Below are 23269 nucleotides of genomic sequence, written 5' to 3'. Positions count from 1 at the left end.
TGTCATGTGCTTGCCATTTCTTTTTAGTACAGATTGCTTTATAAGCAGCAGATGACTCTAAGCTTTATACTTAGAAATCACTTTGTTTTCAGGCATCTTTGATATTAAATGATTGTTAATAGCCTTTAAAAACTGTTACATAATACAGACTGCACCTTTAAGTGCTTTTCATTTGCATGCCTAACTTGTGATCTCTAACTGTCTGCATTAACAGGATGTGACATAAAACGCAGTGGTTCTGACCAAGCTGCTTTCAGATAATAAACTCTGCTTCTATAACGTGGTTTCTTTATGTAAACCAGGATATTTGGCTAGAAAATAACAAATGGACTTATTCATGGGTTTTTCATGTATCAGAGATAGGGGACTCGAGTCATATGACTTGACTCGAGTCAGACTTATGTCGAAATTTGAGACTTGAGACCTGCTTGACAAATATTAAAAAAGACTCGACTTGACTTTGACTTGACATTCATGACTTGAGACTTGACTCGGACTTGAGTTAAATAACTCCGAGTTGGGGGACTCAACCTGACTAGAGTCAGACTTAAGTCACAAATTTTAGACTTGAGACTTGCTTGACAGATATTAAAAAAAGACTTGACTGTCTTGACATTATTGACTTGAGACTTACTTGTGACTTGCACATGTGTGACTTACTCCCATCTCTGTCATGTATCTGGCTTTGAGTGAATTGTTAAACTTGTTTGAGACACAAGAGCGTGATTGTTTATGGAATGTTGGCATGGATAAGACCATGCTAATGTTAAGACGTTAACATTAGGGATGTGGTAGCTCAGTGGTTAACTACTACTGATTAGAAGGTCAGGGGTTCGAACCCCAGGTCCACCAAGCTGCCACTGCTGGGCCCCTGAGCAAGGCCCTAAATGCTCAGTTGTAAGTCACACTGGATAAGGATGTCTGCTAAATGCCGTGAATGTAAAATGGAGTTATGAGGTGTTATTGTACTGAAAGGTTACTGCGCTCCGTGCGCAAGGGGGCAGTAAAAAGCCTGACGCCGTACACAGTAGCGAAGCGCAGCACCGCCGTAGGAAGAAGAGCTGCGCTAACGCGACGGTAGCTAGCTAGGATTTTTTTTTATTATTATTAGCTTTTTTTTTTTTTTTTTTAAATCCTGCTCCAAAATCAAGCACTGGGAATTCGACAGCGAAAAACTGAGAAGATGACCAAGTTGCAGCTGTTGCACCGAGCTCTAAACGAGCGGCTGATGGCGGCGGTGGAGCAGATCATGGAGATGGTGGGCGGCACAGTGCTGGAGTATGAAGAGGAGACGGTGAGAGCGCGCAAAGAGAACGAGATCCTCAGACGGAGGCTCCGGTGGATGGAGGGCGAAAATCCGACCGACTGGCCAGGTACTGAGCAAGTCCCGAGTCATGCTGAGACACGAAATACACACACAATATCATATCACTAGCTAGCATACTGACACCGTAAACTAGCTTATTCTCTGTCATAATTAGCCCGTTTTCTGCACGAGCGTCAATGTGCCGACTCTTGCATGGTGCACGCGGGGCTTCATCTTATACATAACCTGTAACCTGTTACACCGTTCCAACATACGATAAGAAAATGTTTTAACAGCTTGCTACAGAAGCAATCTAAAGCCGCTTATCGTTGTCTATCGTTGTCACAGTCGTTTTAAGCTCCGAAATAACGGTCTGCGATTCGAATCGTTCGTTCGAATCGGTTCTTTTCGATGAATCATGTGACTCGGCTCACGAGTATTTATTTATTATTTTTTTCACGTTCTTATTAATCGTTCAAATGCATTCATCAATTCATACATTTTTACTCTTAATAAAAAAGGGTTTAGCAACTAAGGATTTTGATAATAGGTTAATATGTGGAAAATGATAATGAGTTGATTAGATCAGTTTTAAAACGTATTAAACAAAGAGTTTTAATTAGTAGTGCTCTTAATTAAAAACACGTGACCAAGTCGAATACAGTATTACTGATATTTATCATAATAACCTTTTACACCACAGCAATACAATCAAGTGCTTATATGAGTCTGATGATGTACTCTAACTAACAAGGGTTAGAGTTATTCTGCACATTGTTATTGTTTCCTTACACGTTGTATCATATGCATTTCAAACAATGAAATTGAAAATAAACGCTAAAGAAATATCCGCTGCTTGAAACTTAAAGCACCTTTGTTTTATTTGTTGGTGTTTGGAATCGACTCCAGAGCTTTGGAAATGACTCTTCTTTTTCAGAGTCTGGAATCAATGAATCGACTCTCTTTGGGATCCCCAAAGCAAAGTAAAGCAGGATGGCGACTTGATGACTTACCACATAATATATATTAAACATGAATGTGGTCTATGATGAGTTAGTTTTCCAAGAATAAGTTAACTATTTGCAGGCTAATTAACTCGAATAGGAGAGTGGACATTATAGTACAATTACACTGTAATGAACAAGCACGATTCAAGCAAGACAATGAATACACAACGAAATATTACTCGTATGTGATGTGTGTGATGTAGAGAGGTTGTATGGTTTAGAAGAGCTTTTCCTTGTACAAACATTCTCTGCCATTTGATAATGTGTTTTAGTGACTCTGCAGTTTGCTTCATAATACAGCCCTAATGATCAATAATCAAATTCATCTAGAACTATTTCTATAATTATCATTATTTATTTATTTATTTATTTTTCGATCTTGTCGAGTTGTTCCAGACATACGTAGGACAATAACGTTTTAGCTCCGAATTGTCAGGCCATGTGAGTGAAGCTATCCAAGCCTCTCTTGCCAAGTGATGTGAAACATGAGAGACATAATTGTGGCAGGTTAAATATTAAAATCTAATAACACTCGAGTTATTTGCCGATATTGATGCTCAGTCTTTATATCGATGCATCCCCATGTTAATCACAACCATTTTGAGTTTAGTAAAGGACATCACCAGTAAAGCTCATAATGAATGTTATTATGGATTCAGAATAAAAAGTGGAATTTGAAATAAATAAGTTTTATTTTTCTATATATGTAGGATAAATATCTGTATTGTGCACAGAGATGCAGCCAATAAAATTTGTACTATTGCTGAGAAGCAAGAAAAGAAATCAAAGAGGTGCAGCTTTTAAAAAGAGAAGAGGCGATTGGTAATTTGTGGTATATGTGAATGTAAATATGACAATTAATTTGATAAACTTGCAGTATTACACACTTTCTGTTTTTCCTTGTAAAATTCTGCCAGTGAAGATGTAGCATGTCGCATAGCAGCTTAAATGTTAAAGCAAAACATCATCTATCATACTGTGGTTTATACAGGTATGGATTCGGTTTATAAGGTTTCTTTTTCCCAATCAGCACTTTTCAAAACAAAGTCAATCCCATCTTGCCTTCTATTTATTATTACATGAGTGAAACACTAGTCTCTGTATCTGGCTCAGAGGCTGCTTTATGGCATGTTTTTGTACATTCTGGTTTAGATAATGAAACACTGCCCCCTTAAGTACATCCTCATTTTACATGCAGGTTCTTGAATTCTGAGTTTTGTGTTAAAAGAAATGGAAGTATCTGAATTAAAAATTTAATTAGATGCTTTCTTGCATCCCACAGATCCCGCTTTTTCTGTCCCTGGTGATTCCAGCCTGACAGACACACTAGCCCTAGAGTCCCTAATTATCAAAACGGAGCCCATTGACTCCCATGATTTCCAGTTATATGGACCTGACACAAGTCTCACAGCATCAGTATGCACTGCCAATATAGAAGTGGTTTATCCTGGTACAAGTGCTGCTGCTGAAGCTGGCATTCCTGACAGTATTGTATGGGACTCTGCACAAAGCTATATGGCTCCGTTAGACTTTGACCCCACTCTGTCTACCATGGCAAGGAACAGGAGCCAGAGGAGGTCCTTTGCCTGTCCAGACTGTGGTAAAGTCTTTGGGAGGGAGCAGAGACTGATGTTCCACATGCGGATCCACTCTACCGAGAGGCCATATACATACCGGAGGCGTAAAACTTGCTTTTATGGGGACAAGAAACGGAAGAAGAAGTTACGTGGCCTTTCCAAGGTACATGCAAGGTTTAAGTTTTCAGTCTTTAATGCTTATGTGTTAGGAGTAGGATGAAATGTAGTAGATTTCATCATCAAATTGACATAAAGCACTTTTTTTGTGTTAATCTATAGCTATGATGAAGAAGTCTTGGCAAATAACTAGATAAATTTCAGCAGAACTTGTCAAGCTTAGATATCAGAAAAATGCCCTGTTTATGTCCATGCAATTTTATACATGAACAAAATCTTAAAAATTTCCCGAAATTTTCCCATCCAGACATCCAGAGAGTTTATAGAGGACCTGTCTGACACTTCGGAGCAAACAGAGCAGAGTAATGGATCAGCTAACGTCGGTATCTCTGCAAGTGCTGGCCCGTCTGCTCCAGAAGTAGAGCCAAGCGAGGCATCAGATGAAGCCAGTGAACACACCACCAGCAGCAGCAAGCTCTCAGAGACCAGTGCAGCCAGATCTGTAGGCCTTAAATCTAAGCAAGGAAGAGAAAAGCCCAAGACAGCTCAGTGTCTGCAGTGTAACAGAGCCTTTACTAATGTATCACGGCTGGCGGTTCACATGAAGACGCACAGCAAGCCACTGCCCAGTCCAGATGAACAGAATCTACAGGGAGACACTGAAAGCGGATCACAACACCTACCAAAGGTACAGGAATGGAAGCATCTGTATTAAACGTAAATACAAACAAATGAGTGCAGTATTAGTGCAGGAGGGAAAACTTGTTAAAAAAAAGAATCCAGTTACAGGCATACAGTTCTACTGTATATAAAAATAAACTGATAATCAAGGGAGAATAATAAGAAGAACAATAAGTTTACTATACTATTAAATATATTAAACTGTTAATGTGTACTGACCGTCATTTTGTTCAGACGTCTTTCTGTATTTCTGCTGTTATACTGTAAACAAATATTCTGTATGACCTCACAGTAAAGTTGTCGTCTTGAACTTAGACTAAGTTCTTTTCTTGCAGGTAATAAGAAACAACGAAACCGAGGTGGAAAAGGCAAAAGCAATAGGTCAGAGGCTGTTTCAGTGCCCCGAGTGCAAGAAGATCTTTGCTCGCTCTTGTTGGCTCACCTTCCACTTGAAGTCACACGAACGAGAACGTAAGAGGCAGAAAAAGAAGCAGCTTCAAAATAACAAGCTGAAGGACGTGCCCCAGGTCTCGGAAAAGGTCATACATAAATTACTCAGTCTTTCTCCCACAGAATAATAAAATGTTGGATATAAACAGCTGTATATTAAATATCCAAATCTTATATTGCATCCTTCTATAAATGTAGTTAACATGCTGTTCATCTTTTATTGTTTATGTCAAGTTTGTTTATAGCACTTTTCTCCTTTACCGAGAACTTTCTGGTTTCTTGATTTTATTTTATTTTTTTCTCTGTTTTTGCTCCCCATAGCTGAAGAAAGACGTAGCTACTGACAGCAGCAAAGTTCATGTACTAAAGAAAATCTTTGCTTGCCCGTACTGTGATAAGGTTTTTGCTCGAGAAGGGTGGCTTGGACCACACATTCGCAGTCATACACTTAAGAATCAGAATAATGACGTAATTTCTGATGCCATCATGCCTAATTCTACTAAGAGAAGGACTCGACGTGTTGTTAACAAGGTTGGTTTTTGTTTGTGTTTATATTATTTGCTTTATACATTCAGGGACCAGCATTAAAACCTGTAAGAAATATCTAAAACACACACACTATATGGCCAAATGTCTGAGACCACCTGACTATCATAATCGTATTCGCCATTTTAGATTTTACAATAACGTTAAATCATAACGTTAACATCAGACATCGGCCATAACATTAAAACCATCTGCCTAATATTGCGTAGGTGCCTTTTTCCCACTAAAGCAGCCCGTCATTGCATGGACTTTACAAGACCTCTGAAGGTGTGCAGTGGTGTTACAGATACTCCATCACATAGAGATCTGGGGAATTTTGAGACACCTTGAACTTTTTGTCATATTCCTTAAACCTTTCCTGAGCAGTTATTACAGTCTAGCAGGCTTCATAAACCTGCTGAATGAGGACACTGATATTAGGATTATACCGGTGACATGAAGGGTTGTACTTGATCTGCAACAATGTTTAGGTAGGTAGTACATGTCAGTGTAACATCCAAATGAAGCTCAGGACTCAGATTCCCAGATTTCCGAGCTGCTGCCGCTACCTCTGAACTGAATTCAGGGAAAGATTGTCCAAGAACCATACAGAGACAGTGACTGAATAGCAGAACTCTGAAATTTACTGACATTAACCGGGAATATTTAAATAGAAGAAAGGTGTAATATTCAGAGTCAGCAGAAACACATGTGGCAGTTTATTCAGCTCCATTCAGATGATATGACCAGTTCAGTACGAAGTGCCTGCGCTTTGTGGATGTTTATCAGAAGAAAAAAAAAATAATGTCCAGGCCAAATCAAATGATATTACAGTCATGAGATGAGGTCATAAACAAACGGTATCGAACAGTCAGGGCAGAGCCAGGGCAGAATGTGCTCAGATACTAACACTGCAGACCGGGGACATGCCACAAGACCTGCTGTTTTGGAGCTGCGCTGACCCTATTGTCTAGCCATCTAAGTCAGCACATCAGCTTTGAGAATTGACTGTTCATTTGCCTAATATATCCCACTCCTTGACAGGTGTCATTGTAATGAGATCGAGATGTTCTTCACATCACATTTTAGTGGTTTTAATGTTATGGTTGATCAGTTTATATATATATATATATATATATATATATATATATGTGTGTGTGTGTGTGTGTGTGTGTGTGTGTGTGTGTGTGTGTGTGTGTGTGTGTGTGTATATATATATATATATGTGTATATATATATATACATATACATACATACATATGTATGAATATATAATATGAAATATGAAATAGTTATATGCAATTTGAGTATATTAAACAGCTGTATAACAGCTAATAGTGTACGAATACTTATTCACCCACTATTACACAAGTGTTTTGTATGTTTTAAAATGATATTTCTCTCCCCATTTTCTTTAAACCTGTTTAGGCATCAAAAGAAGGTGGCATCGGCCAAAAGAAAATCACTGAACAGTCATTAGGAGAAAGTGAAGATTTGGAAATGGTTAACGAACAACCAAAAAACAAGACTTCTGTGTCTAAACATATCACTGTGGACTTAATAACCAACCCAAAATCTGAAACAATGATCACTAATAACTCGGAAGATGGCAGCAACAAATCTGAAATCGAAAAACTCACAAACACAATAGCAGAAGAATCGACGCCGGTCCCTGAGGAACCGACGCCAGTGCCTGAGGAAACTTCAGGACAAAAAGAAGGAGTCAAGAAATCTAAAAAACGATTTCCGTGCCGAGAATGTGGCAAAGTTTATTTGCTAGCCGGTTGGTTAAAGACCCACAAGAAGATGCATAAAAAAGAGAGACTTCTGGAGGAGAACAGAAGACGGTTGATGATGAAAGAGTTTGGGCAAAATGTCAAGAAAGAAGAGGGACAGAGCCTCGTGGAAACAGATGTTGTTGAAAAGAAGCAAAAGAAGAAAAAGAAGACTTTGGGACTTCAGGAAAGTCTTGATGACAAAAAGAAGAAAAAGAACCAGCTTACAAATGCCATGGTATGATGGTTGGGACTATATATTTGTCCATGGACATGTATGTATTAGCAATAAAATGATTTTAACTAGCTTCATGCTAGATTACATTTAGCATATCAACTCTCTAAATTTGTAAGGATTTAGTAAGAGTTTGATCCTTGAAGTGTAACTGTGTAGTTTGTGTTCATAGTTATGTGTATATTTTCTTTTCTACTTCTAAGCTGCTGGAGACTATGGATAACTCTTCAGTTGTCCAGACAGCCGCAGACAAAAGCAAAGAAACTGGTGGTGAAACTCGTGGCCAGTGCGTCTGCAAAGACTGCGGCAAAGTGTACGCTAGAAAAAACTGGCTGAGCTTGCACATGCTCGGCCACAGAAAAGCACTGATGGCCTTGCCCCAAAAAGCAAATGACAAGGCCCCGAAAAGTGACAGCCAGGTATTTTGTTCTTCAGTGTTTTCATCTTATGATTTTTGTTTCATTTTCCAACGTTCAAACATAACTGTCTTTCCTCATCACAGACGACAGAAGAAGGATCAGCCACAGAAGATTCTAAAGGTCAAAAGGGAAAAGACGGTAATAAAGCAACGTTTCCTTGTCCGTTTTGTGATAAAGTCTTTCCCCGGGCAATGCGGCTGATGGTGCACATGCAGATCCACTCAGGCGAGAAACCGTACTCCTATCGACAGCGCAAAGAACAGTTTTACAGTGAGCCAACAAGACCCAGAGTACCAGATACAGACAAACAGGAGGTAGGAAAATATATGCTGCAACCCATGATGACAACACAAGACTGCATGTCAGACTGACCTGATTCACAAATATGTTTTCTCCTACTATGGTTTTTTTTTTAACTTCTTTTTCTCCTTTGTAAATAAATCAATTGTTCTCTTGTTAAATGTGTGCAGGCCCAAATGGGCTGGGGATTGTTGATTTTATTGCAGTGTTACTGGGGAAATATTTTAATGAGAGTTTTAGGACAGTTCTTTTAGTATTCAGTTAGTATTCAGGGAGCAATGAATACTAACAGGACTCCGTAAGAGACAGAGTGTCTCTAGAAAAAATGTCTCCAAGCAGCAATGCTGTATCATGTAGTTTTTGATGTAAGCTACTCTTTTAAAAAGCTCACTTTTTAATTCTTTTTCTTCTTTCAGTACAAAATGCAGCAAAAATATGTTGTTATTGAAGTAAAAAAAAAAAAAAAACAACAAATGCCTTCGGTTGTTTCACAATTATTTATTACTATCTGTGTTCAGGACATGTGTCCTGGCTCTGTGTGAAAAGTTTATTTGTTCCAGAACATAGAAACATTCAATACAACATTGAATATGAAAAAAAAAAAATTTAAATTGTGGTTAGAATATCAGGAAATCTCCTGCTAGAATTTAGTTTTAAAGGAAGAGAGTCGACACGGGCTAATACAAAATTGCCATCACACTCTTGGACTGTGGGTCATATAACAAACATACGTTCTCAATAAACTGTTTTTACCTGCCACTTGAGTACCTTGAAATGAAACTTTGTTCTTTCTTTTTTTCATTTCTTACTACATTTTCTATAAAACAACACAATAAACTAAATACCACGTTAGAATATGACTAAAGTGGTATGTGTCTAAGAGTCTTCTTTCATTGAGAATTACTAATTGCCAACTTTCCTCCCTGCAGCCTACAGTAGAAGGCAATGATGAAAAGGGGAAGGATGGAGGAAACGAGGTGACTAGGAGTCAGACTTCTGCAGTGTCGCAAGACCATGCAAGCACTACAGAGCCTGTGGAAACCATTCAACCTCAATCAGTTTGCACTGGCAGAAAATTCAGCCTCCTTCCTTTGCAGTCATCTGTTGCTGCTACCATCCACAGCACAGCTCTTACAAGAACCGAGACCAAAGCAGACAGTAGTTTCAGTTTGCAGCCTAGAATTGTTTTAGATCCAGTTGTAGCTGAAGCCGGCCACTCGACATCATCTGAGGGGGGTGACTTTAAACCTGTAATTGTGGAAACGAGTGACATTCATATGCATCAAATGCCTGACTTAGAAACCAATTATGCTGCTACAGGTGAGCAGGTGAAGAGTCCTCATGCTCAAACTACACTTGAAAACTCAAACCCTTATACTTGCCAAAACACACTGGCTGAGACAGATCATCCAGATGTTGTTTGTGTAAAAGTAGGTTTTCCTCATACATATGAAGAAAATTCCTTCTCTAAAAAGCTGCTTTTTAGTTTAGGGGACCAACAGAGCTCAGAGTCTTCAGAGTACCGAAAGTCTGATATGTGTCTAAAGAAGGGTCAGGTAGAAAGCAGAGAGTACTCTTTGCTTGATGTGAAGCAGCACAAGGGGTTCTGTGACACAGAACATTTGGAAATGGATGTAGAATCACAACAGTCTGGAAGCCAAATGCATACCCATAGGACGTCAAGGTGTCTTGGTGGTGTAAAAGCTAAAAATATTACACCCCACTCTGGATATCAAAAATATGCCATTGATGGAGCTTGTTTTTCTGATAAAAAGTTTACTGACATAGATTTGACAACCGATCCAGAAGTTAAATCAAGTTCCAGTGCACTAGAGCAAGTGTCTCATACCGAGTCAGGCTACATGATCCTCTCAGATGTTAGTGATGACGATGAGTGGGCAAACGTGTTCAATAACCATGATGAGGAAGGGAGAAAAACCTTGAAAATATATACGCCACTGTCTGAGGGGTCAGCTGATGCAGGATCCGTCCCTAGCTCCTCTCATAAAACTAGTGACTCTAAATCTACTGTAACGTTTATGTTAGAAAAGACTGGTGACCAAAATGTCCTCAATGGTCCGCTTACTTACAGAGATGAGCTGGCAGCCACTTCTGTCCAACAAACAGAGGAGCCAAGTTCCACAGGGCAAAAGAGGTGGTTTACATGTTTGGCATGTGGTTTATCATTTGCTGGTGAGGCCTCATTGACACAGCACATGAAGGTGCACTCTGTGTCGACGGAATCCTACCAGAAGTCAAACGCCTTCAAGACACTCAAGAAGAGGGTCAAGAACAATGAAACAAAGCTTAAACAAGAAGTTGTCCAAGTTCAGGTATGCGACTCCATCAAAGGAAAGAGTGCTACAAAAACTAGCAAAATTTTAAAGTAGCTGTCATTTTTCAATATATGGTCGTATAAACTGACAAGTGTAGTAATGACCTGGGGTTAATGTGTCATTCATAGCCATTTTAAGTATTATATCTTGAGCCATGTATATATTTAACCAGTAAGAATATTGATCCGTACATTTTCTGTATTCTCTTAAACCTTCCCTCTTCTGAAGACATCAGAAGTAGGTAGTGCTGATTCAAGAGACAACTCTGAAATCTCAGGAAAAAGCGACTCAACACTCATAAATTTTAATAATAAGTTACCTGGAAGTTGCCCAGACTTTGGTGCAACCAGTCGAAGTTCCAGAGCGGACTCAAAGACTGTTGACAGGAAATTAAAGAAAGAGAAAGGAACTCTGCACTGTTGTTATTGTGGGAAAGCTTACGAAAAAATAGAACTGCATCTCCTGCATGATCACCCAAAGGAACCTAAGGTGATAGAAGCTTTGCATTGTAGCAACACCTTAGAAGAAAGGAAGAGGTTATTGAGTGTTCTTTGCAGTCACAAAAAACTGAAACCTACTACAAACAACAAGGATGAAGACCTTGTTCGTTGTATCATTTGTCAGGGGTATTATCAACAAAATCACTTTTGGAAACATGGTTTAGTATGTCAGCAGAAACAATCAAAAGATCTGTTCATTCATACAGAACCTGGCAGAGGAACTGATCTTCCCAACACTAACCTAAGATCAAGCTTAGCACAGAAAACCTTTCATCCAGAATCTGGGAATCTCATCAAAGATATCTTCTGCAGTTCTGTACAACAGACTATTCCAGAGTCAGTGAAGCGTTCTTCAGCTAAAGCAGAACACCACACTACACACTATTTATATTCCGTTTCAGAAAGTGGCAGGACTTACGTAAACCCGATCCCTGATCACGGATCAGAGAGCCTGTCCGTTATATACACAGGTAACAGCTCAACAATGATGAATCTTGATGCAAAATCTTCTGGACCACTTATTCTAGACTCACTTTGCAGTGCGCTTGAGTTTACTGATATTCCAGTTCAGGAGTTTTGCCCCCACAATGGACAAGAAGCTCTTGTCAAGAATCAAATATTAACACCAAGAACAAATAGCATTTCAGAAGAAGAATGCCAGTCCGTTTTGGAACCTGAAAACAGGCTCAATAACATTCTACAAACACATACTCCTGTTTCTTACCTCTTAAACACTAGGAACAGCAAACTACAGCAAAACCCTGAGCAGGATGGCCAGAGTTCCTCTACATTAGCATTAGATTGCAGTGGAAAACCTGCTACTCCTCAAGAAACGGTTAGCCACATACATACTGGCAGCAATGACTTACCCCCAACCACTAATCTAAAATCAGACTGGACTGCCGTATCGACTGTACATGTGGACTTGGAGCAAAACCTTGCCTCTAATACAGAACCAGAGAGAACCACCATAATGATGCTAGAAGTTAGATCAGAGAGGAGTGACCAAAGTAATCCTCATTCAGAATCAACAAATTGTCTAATTGCAAACATTTTTAGCAGCGAGGCACAGGAAATTGCCGATCCAGAAACAGGGAACAGTTCAATACAAGTTTTTGGAAATGATGAACATAGATCCTCTGAAGTAGAATCACACTGTTGTCTAATTCCGAGTCATATTCCTAGAGAAAAACAACATGCAGCCAATTCAGAAATGTACAGTGCAGCAAAAAAGGTCAAAACAGAAGGTCAAAACAGAGATGGCACAGAAGAGGGTGATGCGTGTTCAGTCCAAGACAGTGATTTAAAACCGCTTGGCTTAAATTTCACCGCAACTGTAAAGAGGCGATGGGACAGTGGGAGCAGGGAAACAAAGAGAAGACGACAAAGTGACCCCTTACAGGTACACGTACTGTGTTCATTGTTTATTATGTATCTTGAATAAATAAGGTTGGATCATGTACTCTGTTGTTTTTACTTTAAGGGTTTCAGGGTATGGATTGCACTGTGCCAGGGTTTACAGGATAAACTAAAGATATTTGATAACATAAGAGTGTAATGACAAAGTATATGGAAATAAAATTTAAACTAATAAATGAGAATTATTTTTAGTTTTTCTAGAGAATGGCTGTTAGATATTGTGTGTTCAGTGTTAATGCACAATTAGTATTTGTTCATAGTGATACAAAAAGAACCTTAAGCCTAATGACACGATGGATCTCAATGCAAAAAAATGTTATTATTTGCATCGTATAATTGTGCAATTCAAATCCCGGAAATCAGCCATCTATTAATTATGCATATAATGCAATTACACTGTCTGAACCCCCAAGGCCCCAATCTGCACAACCTACAAATCTAAAATACATAGCGAGCACGATGGTCACATGATCGCATTCTTTTATAGAATGCCATAACTGGGAAAGGCTTGTCCTTAAAACTTTATTATACAGTGTAGCTTTCAAACCACACCATGCCTGACTTTGGAGCTCCCTATCCAGTGAAAATGATTCCTCAGTTACTAATCATGTTTCAGTGATATTTGTTTATACAATCAAATATTTTTGGCGAATTGATTATTGATATGGTAAATCTTTAGTACATTTTGTATATAGTTTTACATCTCTGTTTGGAGCATTTTGTTTATTTATTCATTTTATACTAAAATTAATTGATTTTCATTGTTTCAACAAACCTTTCAGTCATAGATTTAAGTATCGAATTGAATCGAATCATGAAGTCAGCAAATCGAATAGAATCATGACTGGAGTTTAATGTTACACCCCTAGTTTGTAATAATATAACTGTCTGAAGCTGATAGCACTGAAAAGGTCCATCGATTTTTTTGATACAATAAATGCTGCATTTAATAAATGAAATTTATTTATAGGCTTTAAATTCAGTCTGAGTATAGCTGAAAAGACAAATAAAAACACTGAAATACGTGAATATGCCACAAACTCACAGGATGCACATAGATCCTCTCTAATGATCCCTTCCCACTATCTCAGCTTTATGCTATATATTTTCCCCATAGCAGACATCAACAGAAGAGAGAAAAGCATCACCAGTCAATTCCAAAACTCCTGAGATGAAGTGTGGTTTACAAATATCTGATGTCTGGAACAGTTTAAAAAACACCAGAAGAAAAGCTAAAATAAAGCTGAAGAAAAAACATTACTGCTTATATTGTAAGAAACCTTCCATCCGAATGGCACAGCATCTGCTATCAGCTCATGCTAATGAACCAGAGGTGGCAAAGGCCCTTAGTTATGACAAGAAGTCAAAAGAAAGGAAACAGTTGCTGGATCTTCTGCAGAGCAAAGGAAGCCTCTTACACAAAGATGAAACTGGGATGAGCAGAACTTTAAGTGAAGAGCTACTGACAGCTAATCAAGAGAGTTTAACTAACTCACATGGGTCATGTAAAGCCAAACAGGAAAAGCCTAATCCTGAATGTCTTAGCAGCCATGATTCAGACACTCAACACAGTGTAGCACAGCTTTACGCTGACACAGAATCTGCAGCTTCTCCCTGTGAAGACTTCGAGTTAGTCAGTGAGCAACTATTTGCTGAACTTGAATCGCATGATTTTACTCCAGACACCAGAAAAGACAATATGAACAAAAACACAACCTGCAGCTCTCCAGGTGATGATCAGTATGAAACTAGCAAGAGCGAGGACAAGGAAACCGATAATGATCTAAACAGCCGGAATGGACACACGCTAGAGAACAGGAGGAGGAGCTCTCGTATTCAAGCTCGGGTAAACATATTCTAGTAATTAGACTCTTACTATGCTGCCTATTGCAGATGGATGTTTGCAATCAATGACACATCTGTTTTTCTACTGCAATAGCTTAAATCTCTCTCCCCACTGTTACTGTCCTCATATCATCTCAGGGAGTTTCTCCTCACCACCATCACCTCAGGCTTGGTTGATATATTGATATATTTATTAAGATAACATTTAGACCCAGAATCAAGGTTTCTGTTTATAATTATTTCTATACAAATAAAACTGAATTGAATATAAAATCATATTAGTGTGTAAATAAGGGCACTGTATGTGCACAAAGGTAAAGGAAGCCAGTGGTATGAACAGCTGGTTAAATAAATAGCCAGACACAGCAGCCATGACATGACCGTCTCATCCCATTCATCCATGTCATCCATTTTTTTAGTAATATTTTAATCAATGAAATATTTGTTTATATATGATATATGTTCCTTCTCTCAGATTTTGCTTCGCTGTGTTTTAGGCTTTGTTTTATGCAATGTTCCTTAAATCAAATTACACTGAGCTACAAACCAATATTGATTTATTCTGTTTGTGTTGTGTCATTAGTATTTTGTTTAATGTAAACAATTAGTTTTAATATAACAGCTTAATCCTGGCAATAGATAAAGTGAGTATATTGCTGATTATTAGACTACTGTTTTTTTAGGTTGGTTTTTCAATTATTCCAAAGAAAGTTTTGTTTTAAGTTAGGGCTACAAACTAAGCTGTAATTTCTGTGTCTTCTTACAAAGCCAACAAGATTAAAGTACAGCCCTTTACATGAAGCGGAGAGCAGCTCAAAAGCGCACGTTTGTCAGCACTGCGGCGCCGGCTTCTGTAGACCCTTCAACCTCCGCAGACATGAATACACTCACACAGGTCACAAGAGAACTGAAATACTGAAACCTATTAAACACACTTGTTAATTTCATGTGTACCAGTTTTCTTTTGTGTTTGTAGGTGAAAGGCCTTTCTGGTGTATTGAGTGTCATATGGGCTTCATTCAGAAATATCGATATCGAAACCACAGGATGATCCACCATGGTGAGTATATGAGAATTATGTTCCTGATGCCGTCAGATAAAAGATGTATGGGGTTTTACTGTGTTTGTGTTGTTCTTCAGGAGACACACAGCCACGCAGTATGGATCCATCAAGAGGGTGCAAAAAACGATCTCGCAGTGGCCAGAAGCCGGTAGACAATGAGCTCCATCAGCAGGTGTAGTAGATGCCACCCAATAAATATTCATATATATATATATATATATATATATATATATATATATATATATATATATATATATATATATATATATATATGTGATCTTGACATGACTGTGCTGGGAAAATTTCATTGATTTTTGCAGCATTTGAACGACAGCATTGCAGCTACATCTGAGCCTCGGAGCAGCGCTGAGGAAAGACTTAACTTGACAGAAAGAGGTAAAACAACAAAACAAAACAAAAAAACATGTACCTTTGTGACCCACAAAACATAAAATGATAGACTTCTAAGCACATGTATGGTCCCAAATCAGTCCCACCAGGATTTTCACAGAACTTAACGCAAAACCAAGCAAGCTCCATAATATTCTGAGGCACTTGCAATTTTTCAAAATAATCACAGATTTTCTAAAGATTTGGCTCGAGACCTTTCTTTTTGTAGCTTCATCACAACACATATTCAACCAAAGCCCTCTTTAATTTACATGCATTCACAGAAATTAATGAGTTGAAAGATAAAGGAATTGAAAGAATTCACCAGTTTAAGAAGTGTTCACTAAAAAATATAAAAAAGACTAACAAGAAAAGTACAACTGGACAGCTGGAAGCTGATTTCACTGAATAAAACAGTTAAATATAGGTGGTATAAATAATAATAATAATCATTCAATACTGAATGAAATTATTATCCAGGTTATATAGTGTTAAAGTGATAATATCATATAAAATTGTCTCGGTCATTCACCAGGTGTGCTAATGTTTTGATTATATTTGTTATTTTTGCATTAAAATGTATTCTTCTATTTCAGAAACAGGTATTTTGAAGATGTTCCATGATGGATAATTACCTGACTGCAGAAAGGACGGTTTACAGTATATCTCAGAATCGATGCCTCAAGAAGTGTTTGCATCATAGAATGGTATGAAATTAGGATCATTAGTTTATAGCATATTATAAAAGTAAGAGTGTGTGTATGCCCTGCGATGGGTTAGCACGCCGTCCAGGGTGTATCCTGCTTTGATGCCCGTGACCCGAGGTAGTTCGGATAAGCGGTACAAAATGAATGAATGAATAAATGAAAATTGTAAAAGTCATTTTTATAATTTTTTTTAAAAAATGTTTGTTTGTTTACATCGGATTTTGTTTTCATCTAATATACTGATGAGAGAATCACTCCAAAACACTAAGTAAAAGTATGTTCATTTTACTGTATTACAGTATAACTGTACTGCATCCCAAAAATAAAAAAATGACAGTGTTTTGTAGTAGCAGATTTGTTCCTTTCCTTTCTGTTCTTATGCGTTTGGCAAACAGGAAGAGCGGCACAGTAATTAAACAGCCATTTCTACACAATTAAATCTACAGGTTGGACCACAATCCTGAGTTTTACAGCAGTGTAGCACAAAATAGAGTAGAAATAGCTGCAAATAGAGAGCATGAATGTATGGTTTCCTTCTTTTTAAAATTTGATTGTTTTTATAGGGCAAGCATGACTAGTTTGCATTGTGTTTACTGCTCGTCAGTCTGGAAATTTTAGCTTCTCAATTTATATATTGCCGGAATCATTACTTTTCTGACATTTTGCTTATAAATCCAAAATTATGGAGCAACATGTATATATTCCGTTTACAGGATTTTGAAAACCTCATGTATTAATGAAGCTGCTCACAGTTTGCACTCTATATCCACTGTAAGCATGGGGGGGTTTCTTGCCACATCTGATTTTGTAGCTTGTGCACTGTTTCAACACAGTGATTGAATGCTGCGAGGCACCAGAGAAAGAAGAGGAGGTAAGTGGGCAAAAACAGGGAGTTGGAATGACCATACTGAGGGTTCTCAGAGAGATATACATGAAGAGTCACTAATCCAATAGAATGTGTTAACATGCAGCAAAACGGTGTCCCGGACTGTAGGTCCCCAACAGGACCTTCTCATGCTCAGGTGAGAAGATACACCTTGCCTCCATGTGATCTATGAAGCACCTGGAAGGACTCAGGAAGCATTAGCAGACACATGAAGCATTAGCAGACACATAAAGCAGCATAGATGTCCTTAATTACAGCATTCTGTTTCATACCTCAACCATTATATCCTTTTTCAGCTACTGTTATATCTATGAAATCCAATGCTGTGGCTCTGGATGTGGACAAACGGTTCAGAGATGATACGGAGGAGGTTTAAAAATCTTGCCAGTATTTGGGATTTAGATGTAAACAGCCAAATGACTTGATCTGGATATCATTTCTGTGGGTGTCTTGTTGTCAGGGCCACTCCAGGCCACCCCTTAGAGGCACTTCTGGTCATTCTACATTATAATCAGAGACTAAACCTTTAAATTTGGTCTAATTTTTACATTTATTAGAAGATTCTGTCCAGGAGGTGGAAGTAGAGAGAGGAATATCAAATAACCAAATCGTTTCATAGGTCCTACATAGACGCACTACCAAGGGCATGATTTATTGCATTGTGCACACTATGTAGTGGCCTAAAATACTAACACTGAGCGGTTTGGGGTTTAGCCCGAGTCTGGATTAACGTCACAGCAAAGCCAGTGCATTAGGCGAGACATAGTTACAAATATTTATCGTAAAATGACCAAATTAGAGCAGTTAAACGTGTTCCTGAGTGAGAGACTGTCGGCGGCGGTGAAGGAGATTCTCGACACAGTGAGCAGGATGATGAAGGAGTACGAGGAGGAAACGGCGCGGATAATGAAAGAGAACGATTATCTGAAGGAAATGTTAACGCTCACAGGGTGGAGTTTTACAGAATTAAACACGGGTGAGAATAAAATCAACACACATTAAACACACACGCCCTTATTAAATCCTCCGAGGACGACGCGAAATCTAACAAAAGGTCCAAAAATGCCAGAGAAAATGGTGCAAGTGGCTAAAATTCGCCATTTTAGCTTTAGCTTCGCTTGAGGTCTTGGTTTATTTGTTCATCTGAAACACAGCGGTTTGCTGTTAAACCGACCGAAATGCAGGGAAAAAACGGTTTTAAAACGTGTTTAATGTCTGAGGTAAACAACCTAATGTTATCAGCCATGACTTTAATGTTACTGGGCCTACACCAAGATGGTGTTCTTTCTTATGGCTGCAATGTAACGTGTACCCATATTTTTACAGACCCTGTGTTTAATAGGTCTAATGGTAGCATAGACTGGTCTTGGAAGCTTACAGAAGCTGTCAGCTTGCATATTAATACGTAATGACGTCGTTTAAGCTGGTCCATAAATGTACAGTTGTTTATACACGTGTGTTTTTGACGTGATGGTGAGGAACAGCATCAGACACCCACTCAGTTTTGTCCCACTGACAGGGAGATGTAGAAATGATGCTCTTATGCTCTATGCTATCTTTGTAATGTTATCAGTTGTCTAACATCAACAGCTCAAAGGTGTATATAAAACTGCTTGAATTTGGATTAAGGTTATAATAAGGGTTAATGTTATTTGAAGTCACGTTTGTTACTGTAATCTAATTATTGACCTGTTTACTTTCTCCTCAATACAGGTGTGCATATCTGGTCTTGTAAATATGGAGTCCAGGACACTTTGGTGATTTCCCTGTTCCAACAAACCTGATCCAACAAATCACCCAGTTTATTAGGTGCATACAATCCGGGGTTCTGATCTCTGGCTTCCTAGTGCACATGATCCACCTGGATATGGTGCATTGGAAGTGAGGAATCACAAGAAAGTGACCAGAACAGTGATGTTCTGTAACATGATTGGAGTTGATGATTTTTGTTTTTTTGTTTCAGCACGGAAATCACCAAACGGTTGTGCTGTACTCTGGTGCCCTTCGGGTCTGCAGTGTAGCTCCCCTGATTTAGGCTTTTCACTCCCTCACAGGTGTGTCTTTTGGAAAACAGGACGGTATGTCAAACCTGCAGCACGAAGCAGAGACCAGGGAGGGTTGGTGTCAAAGCCTGGAGATGAAGGAAGAAAGCACAAGCATTAAAATAGAGCAGCCTGACCCACTATTCCCTGCACATCCAGACTCAGAGCATACACATAGATGTGTATGTAGTCCAAGCTTTTTTATAACTAGCATGTAGTCCATAACCTTTTTCATACATTGGAGACCTAAATGCTGTGGAATGTATTTGAAGATTGCATTTCCTCCTTTTCTTCATTTCCATGTTAAGCATTTTGCAGACGCTCTTGTCCATGGCAGTTTAAAGAGCGACTTCACACTGCATGTGCATGTATATTACAGACTCGGTCTAAATTGATTATTGAAAGTTTTAATCTTTTTTCAACTTAAAGCTTATAGTCAGTAACTAGTTTAACTTTCCCCTACAGCCACTTCCTGTTGTGGAGACAGGTTCATCAATATCTGATGTCTGGAACAGTTCGGAAAAACGCAAAGGAAAAGCTAAAATAAAGCTGAAGAAAAAACATTACTGCTTATATTGTAAGAAACCTTCCATCCGAATGGCACAGCATCTGCTATCAGCTCATGCTAATGAACCAGAGGTGGCAAAGGCCCTTAGTTATGACAAGAAGTCAAAAGAAAGGAAACAGTTGCTGGATCTTCTGCAGAGCAAAGGAAGCCTCTTACACAAAGATGTGGGGAGTAAAACTTTAATGTCCTCTAATCGGCATGCCAAAGCTGGATCTAATAGGGATGGTGTACAATGCATCTATTGTCTTGGATTATATAGCAGGAAGGTCATCATTAATCATGTAAAGAGATGCAAGCATGAATATCCATACAGAGCTGAAGCTGGCACTGTGAGTCCCCTAGCCAGTAACACTGCTTTTCAGCCAGGTGCTTCTTTAAGTAACAGACAACTAACAGTTAATCAAGAGAGTTTAACTAACTCACATGGGTCATGTAAAGCCAAACAGGAAAAGCCTAATCCTGAATGTCTTAGCAGCCATGATTCAGACACTCAACACAGTGTAGCACAGCTTTACGCTGACACAGAATCTGCAGCTTCTCCCTGTGAAGACTTCGAGTTAGTCAATGAGCAACTATTTGCTGAACTTGAATCGCATGATTTTACTCCAAACACCAGAAAAGACAATATGAACAAAAACACAACCTGCAGCTCTCCAGGTGATGATCAGTATGAAACTAGCAAGAGCGAGGACAAGGAAACCGATAGTGATCTAAACAGCCGGAATGGACACACGCTAGAGAACAGGAGAAGCTTTCATTCTCAAGTAAGATATTGAGTATTATCTTTTTTCATCAATGAGGGATTTCACCTTCGGTTATATAATTTCACAGAAAAAGAAAGTACACCCTCCTTCAGTTTTACTTATCAGGGTATAAATAACAATGACATGGTACGTACCAATGTCAAAACTCATGTGACAATAATAAAACTGAAATACGTTTCACTATTTAATCATGTGTAGTCACACCTCAATGGTGTAAACTACAACATCTGAAAAATGTCTGCTTTTTACTTTATACTGGAAAATTTTCCTTGTGAAATCTACTTTATTACAGTGGTTTATTAACAGCTGATATTAAAGATGTTTAAAACCTAATTTGCGAGGGATTAAATTCACCTATTGCATACAGTTTCCCTAGAATCTGTGTCTGTTTCCATACACAGTCAAAAGTGATGGACGCCCCTTCAGACGAGGAAGAGAGTGCGGGATTAAACACACAACTACACGTCTGTCAGCACTGCAGCGCAACCTTTTGCAGTCCCTACCACCTACGCAGACATGAGTACACTCATACAGGTCAATATGAGCAATGAAATTTCACCACACCTAAAAAAAAAAAACATGAATTTTAATAAATGTTTACTTCAAGGAGTTCCAGATTTTTTTGTGTGTGTGTCTGGTTTTTAGGTGAAAGGCCTTTCTGGTGTAGTGAGTGTAATGTGGGCTTCATTCAGAAATACCGCTATAGAAACCACAGAATGATCCATCATGGTGAGTATAAGAGTAATATGTTCCAAATACCTTCAGACAATAGGTGTAAAGTGTTTTACAATGTTGTTTTTTAATTATTCTTCATAAGAGCAACATATAAGTGGTAATAAGGATCAATCAAGAAGGCGTAAAAAACGATCTTGCAGTGGAGAGAGGCCAGCAGAGAGCGAGCTTCATCAGCAGGTTGTCGTAGAAGCCGCTTCTTTTTGAAGTTATCGTAATGTGATGTGATTAGGTAACTTTGAAAATGTACCATTTTATTTATTTTTCTATGCAGCAGTTGGCTGAGAGCAATGCAGGTACACCCGAGCCTTTCTTCATTTTACCGACGAAAGATTTTGACTCAACAAACAGCACAGAGGTAAAGAAACAGCACTGGTCTATTAGCTATTAATGTATGTAGCTATTAAGATTTGATTGCACATGAAGCACTACCATCATGCATTTATAGAGAGGACTTGGGGATTTTTAGAACAGTAGCTGCATCCCAAATGACATACTATACACTACGTACATGCACTATGTTCTCTAGTGTATGAATTTCTGAAGTGCACTTCCTATAATTGGAATTTGCAGAGTCGATTTGGGACACACCTCATGCTTCTCTGGAGATTGTTCCTAAATTATTTAAGTGGTAGTTTTATTCAGTATTTCAAAATATGTTTGTAAATACATTTTTAGACCCATTTCAGAGAAGCCACAGCTTGTTGTTTTTAAAATCAATCTGTTGTGTATGTTTATTCATGTAAATTCACAGTTCTCTAAATAATATAGTTTAGCTTGCTGATTCTGGTGCCCTCAGAATTGACTGTTAGTGCAAGGAATGTATTGTGTCCAACAATAATGGTTTCAGGAAAGATATAATGAACAACTGATAACCAAATTAAGGGGAAGTTAGCAATTAAAAATGTTTTACTGTTTAATGTTGAAGGGAAAAACTGCTGTCAGTGTGTAAAATTGTTCATGAATAAAAGTGTCACTCTGAATGTTAAAGCACTGGGAATAGAATGCTGTAAATTTGTATAGTGTGGACTACTAAAATACAGTATTATTATTAGTATTAGGCATTTTTATTGTTTATTGATTTAAACTATCCATGCTGAGAAAAGGCTGACTCTGCTTTAGAGTAAGGAGTTGTACATATATATCAAATCAGTATTTAATATCAGGCTTTCTGTAGTTCTCATATATATATATGATGATAATGCCTTTTTTCCCAAATACAGGACACTTAAGGACATTTCACAATGAAAAAATTACTGACTGCAAAGAAGACGGAGAACCCAGTGAATGGTGTTTGATTCAGAACTTGTACTAATACATATTACCTTTTAGCTACATGTTTATCTTTTATTGGGTTTTATATAGTGTTTAATCTAATATTTTTAACAGTGAACTTTAACAGTACATTTGCTTTTTTATATCATCCGAATGGGTATTATTGTGCAAGTTGAAAATAAAAATGTACTGATATTTCAAGTGTAGCAGTCTTTGTGTGTGTGTGTGTGTGACCAGTGCTACTCTATGCTACTCATTTTTAAGGAGTGAAGATTGACCTGCTGGATTATGTACCTGCAGTGGTAACCCATTTTGAAGTTGGATTTCATGCAAGCAGCAGTAGCTGGTCA

General features: G+C 38.3%; 1 protein-coding gene across 4 annotated transcripts; it reads left to right on the top strand.

The window, feature by feature from the left end:
• Positions 1–1020: 1020 nt before the first annotated feature.
• Positions 1021–23120, top strand: LOC113638042. Of its 4 annotated transcripts, none has more exons than XM_047800578.1 (17): positions 1026–1373; positions 3596–4053; positions 4315–4695; positions 5024–5227; positions 5460–5669; positions 7092–7676; positions 7877–8092; positions 8176–8406; positions 9322–10725; positions 10957–12630; positions 13768–14071; positions 20311–20912; positions 21314–21446; positions 21558–21641; positions 21730–21824; positions 21919–22002; positions 22868–23120. In XM_047800578.1, exons 1-17 carry the CDS (start codon positions 1184–1186, stop codon positions 22874–22876), a joined length of 6864 nt encoding a protein of 2287 aa, XP_047656534.1. In that variant the 5' UTR covers positions 1026–1183; the 3' UTR covers positions 22877–23120. The 4 variants fall into 4 exon arrangements, with proteins under 4 accessions (XP_026994816.2, XP_047656534.1, XP_047656533.1 ...); XM_047800577.1 differs by having other exon boundaries at positions 13765–14071; positions 21922–22002; XM_047800576.1 differs by having other exon boundaries at positions 13765–14071.
• Positions 23121–23269: the final 149 nt, after the last annotated feature.

The sequence above is a fragment of the Tachysurus fulvidraco genome, chromosome 15 (genome assembly GCF_022655615.1).
Source record: "Tachysurus fulvidraco isolate hzauxx_2018 chromosome 15, HZAU_PFXX_2.0, whole genome shotgun sequence".
In the NCBI taxonomy this organism is placed as follows: domain Eukaryota; kingdom Metazoa; phylum Chordata; class Actinopteri; order Siluriformes; family Bagridae; genus Tachysurus; species Tachysurus fulvidraco.
Note: the sequence above shows the minus strand (reverse complement) of the source record. Positions and strands in the feature narration are given on the sequence as shown.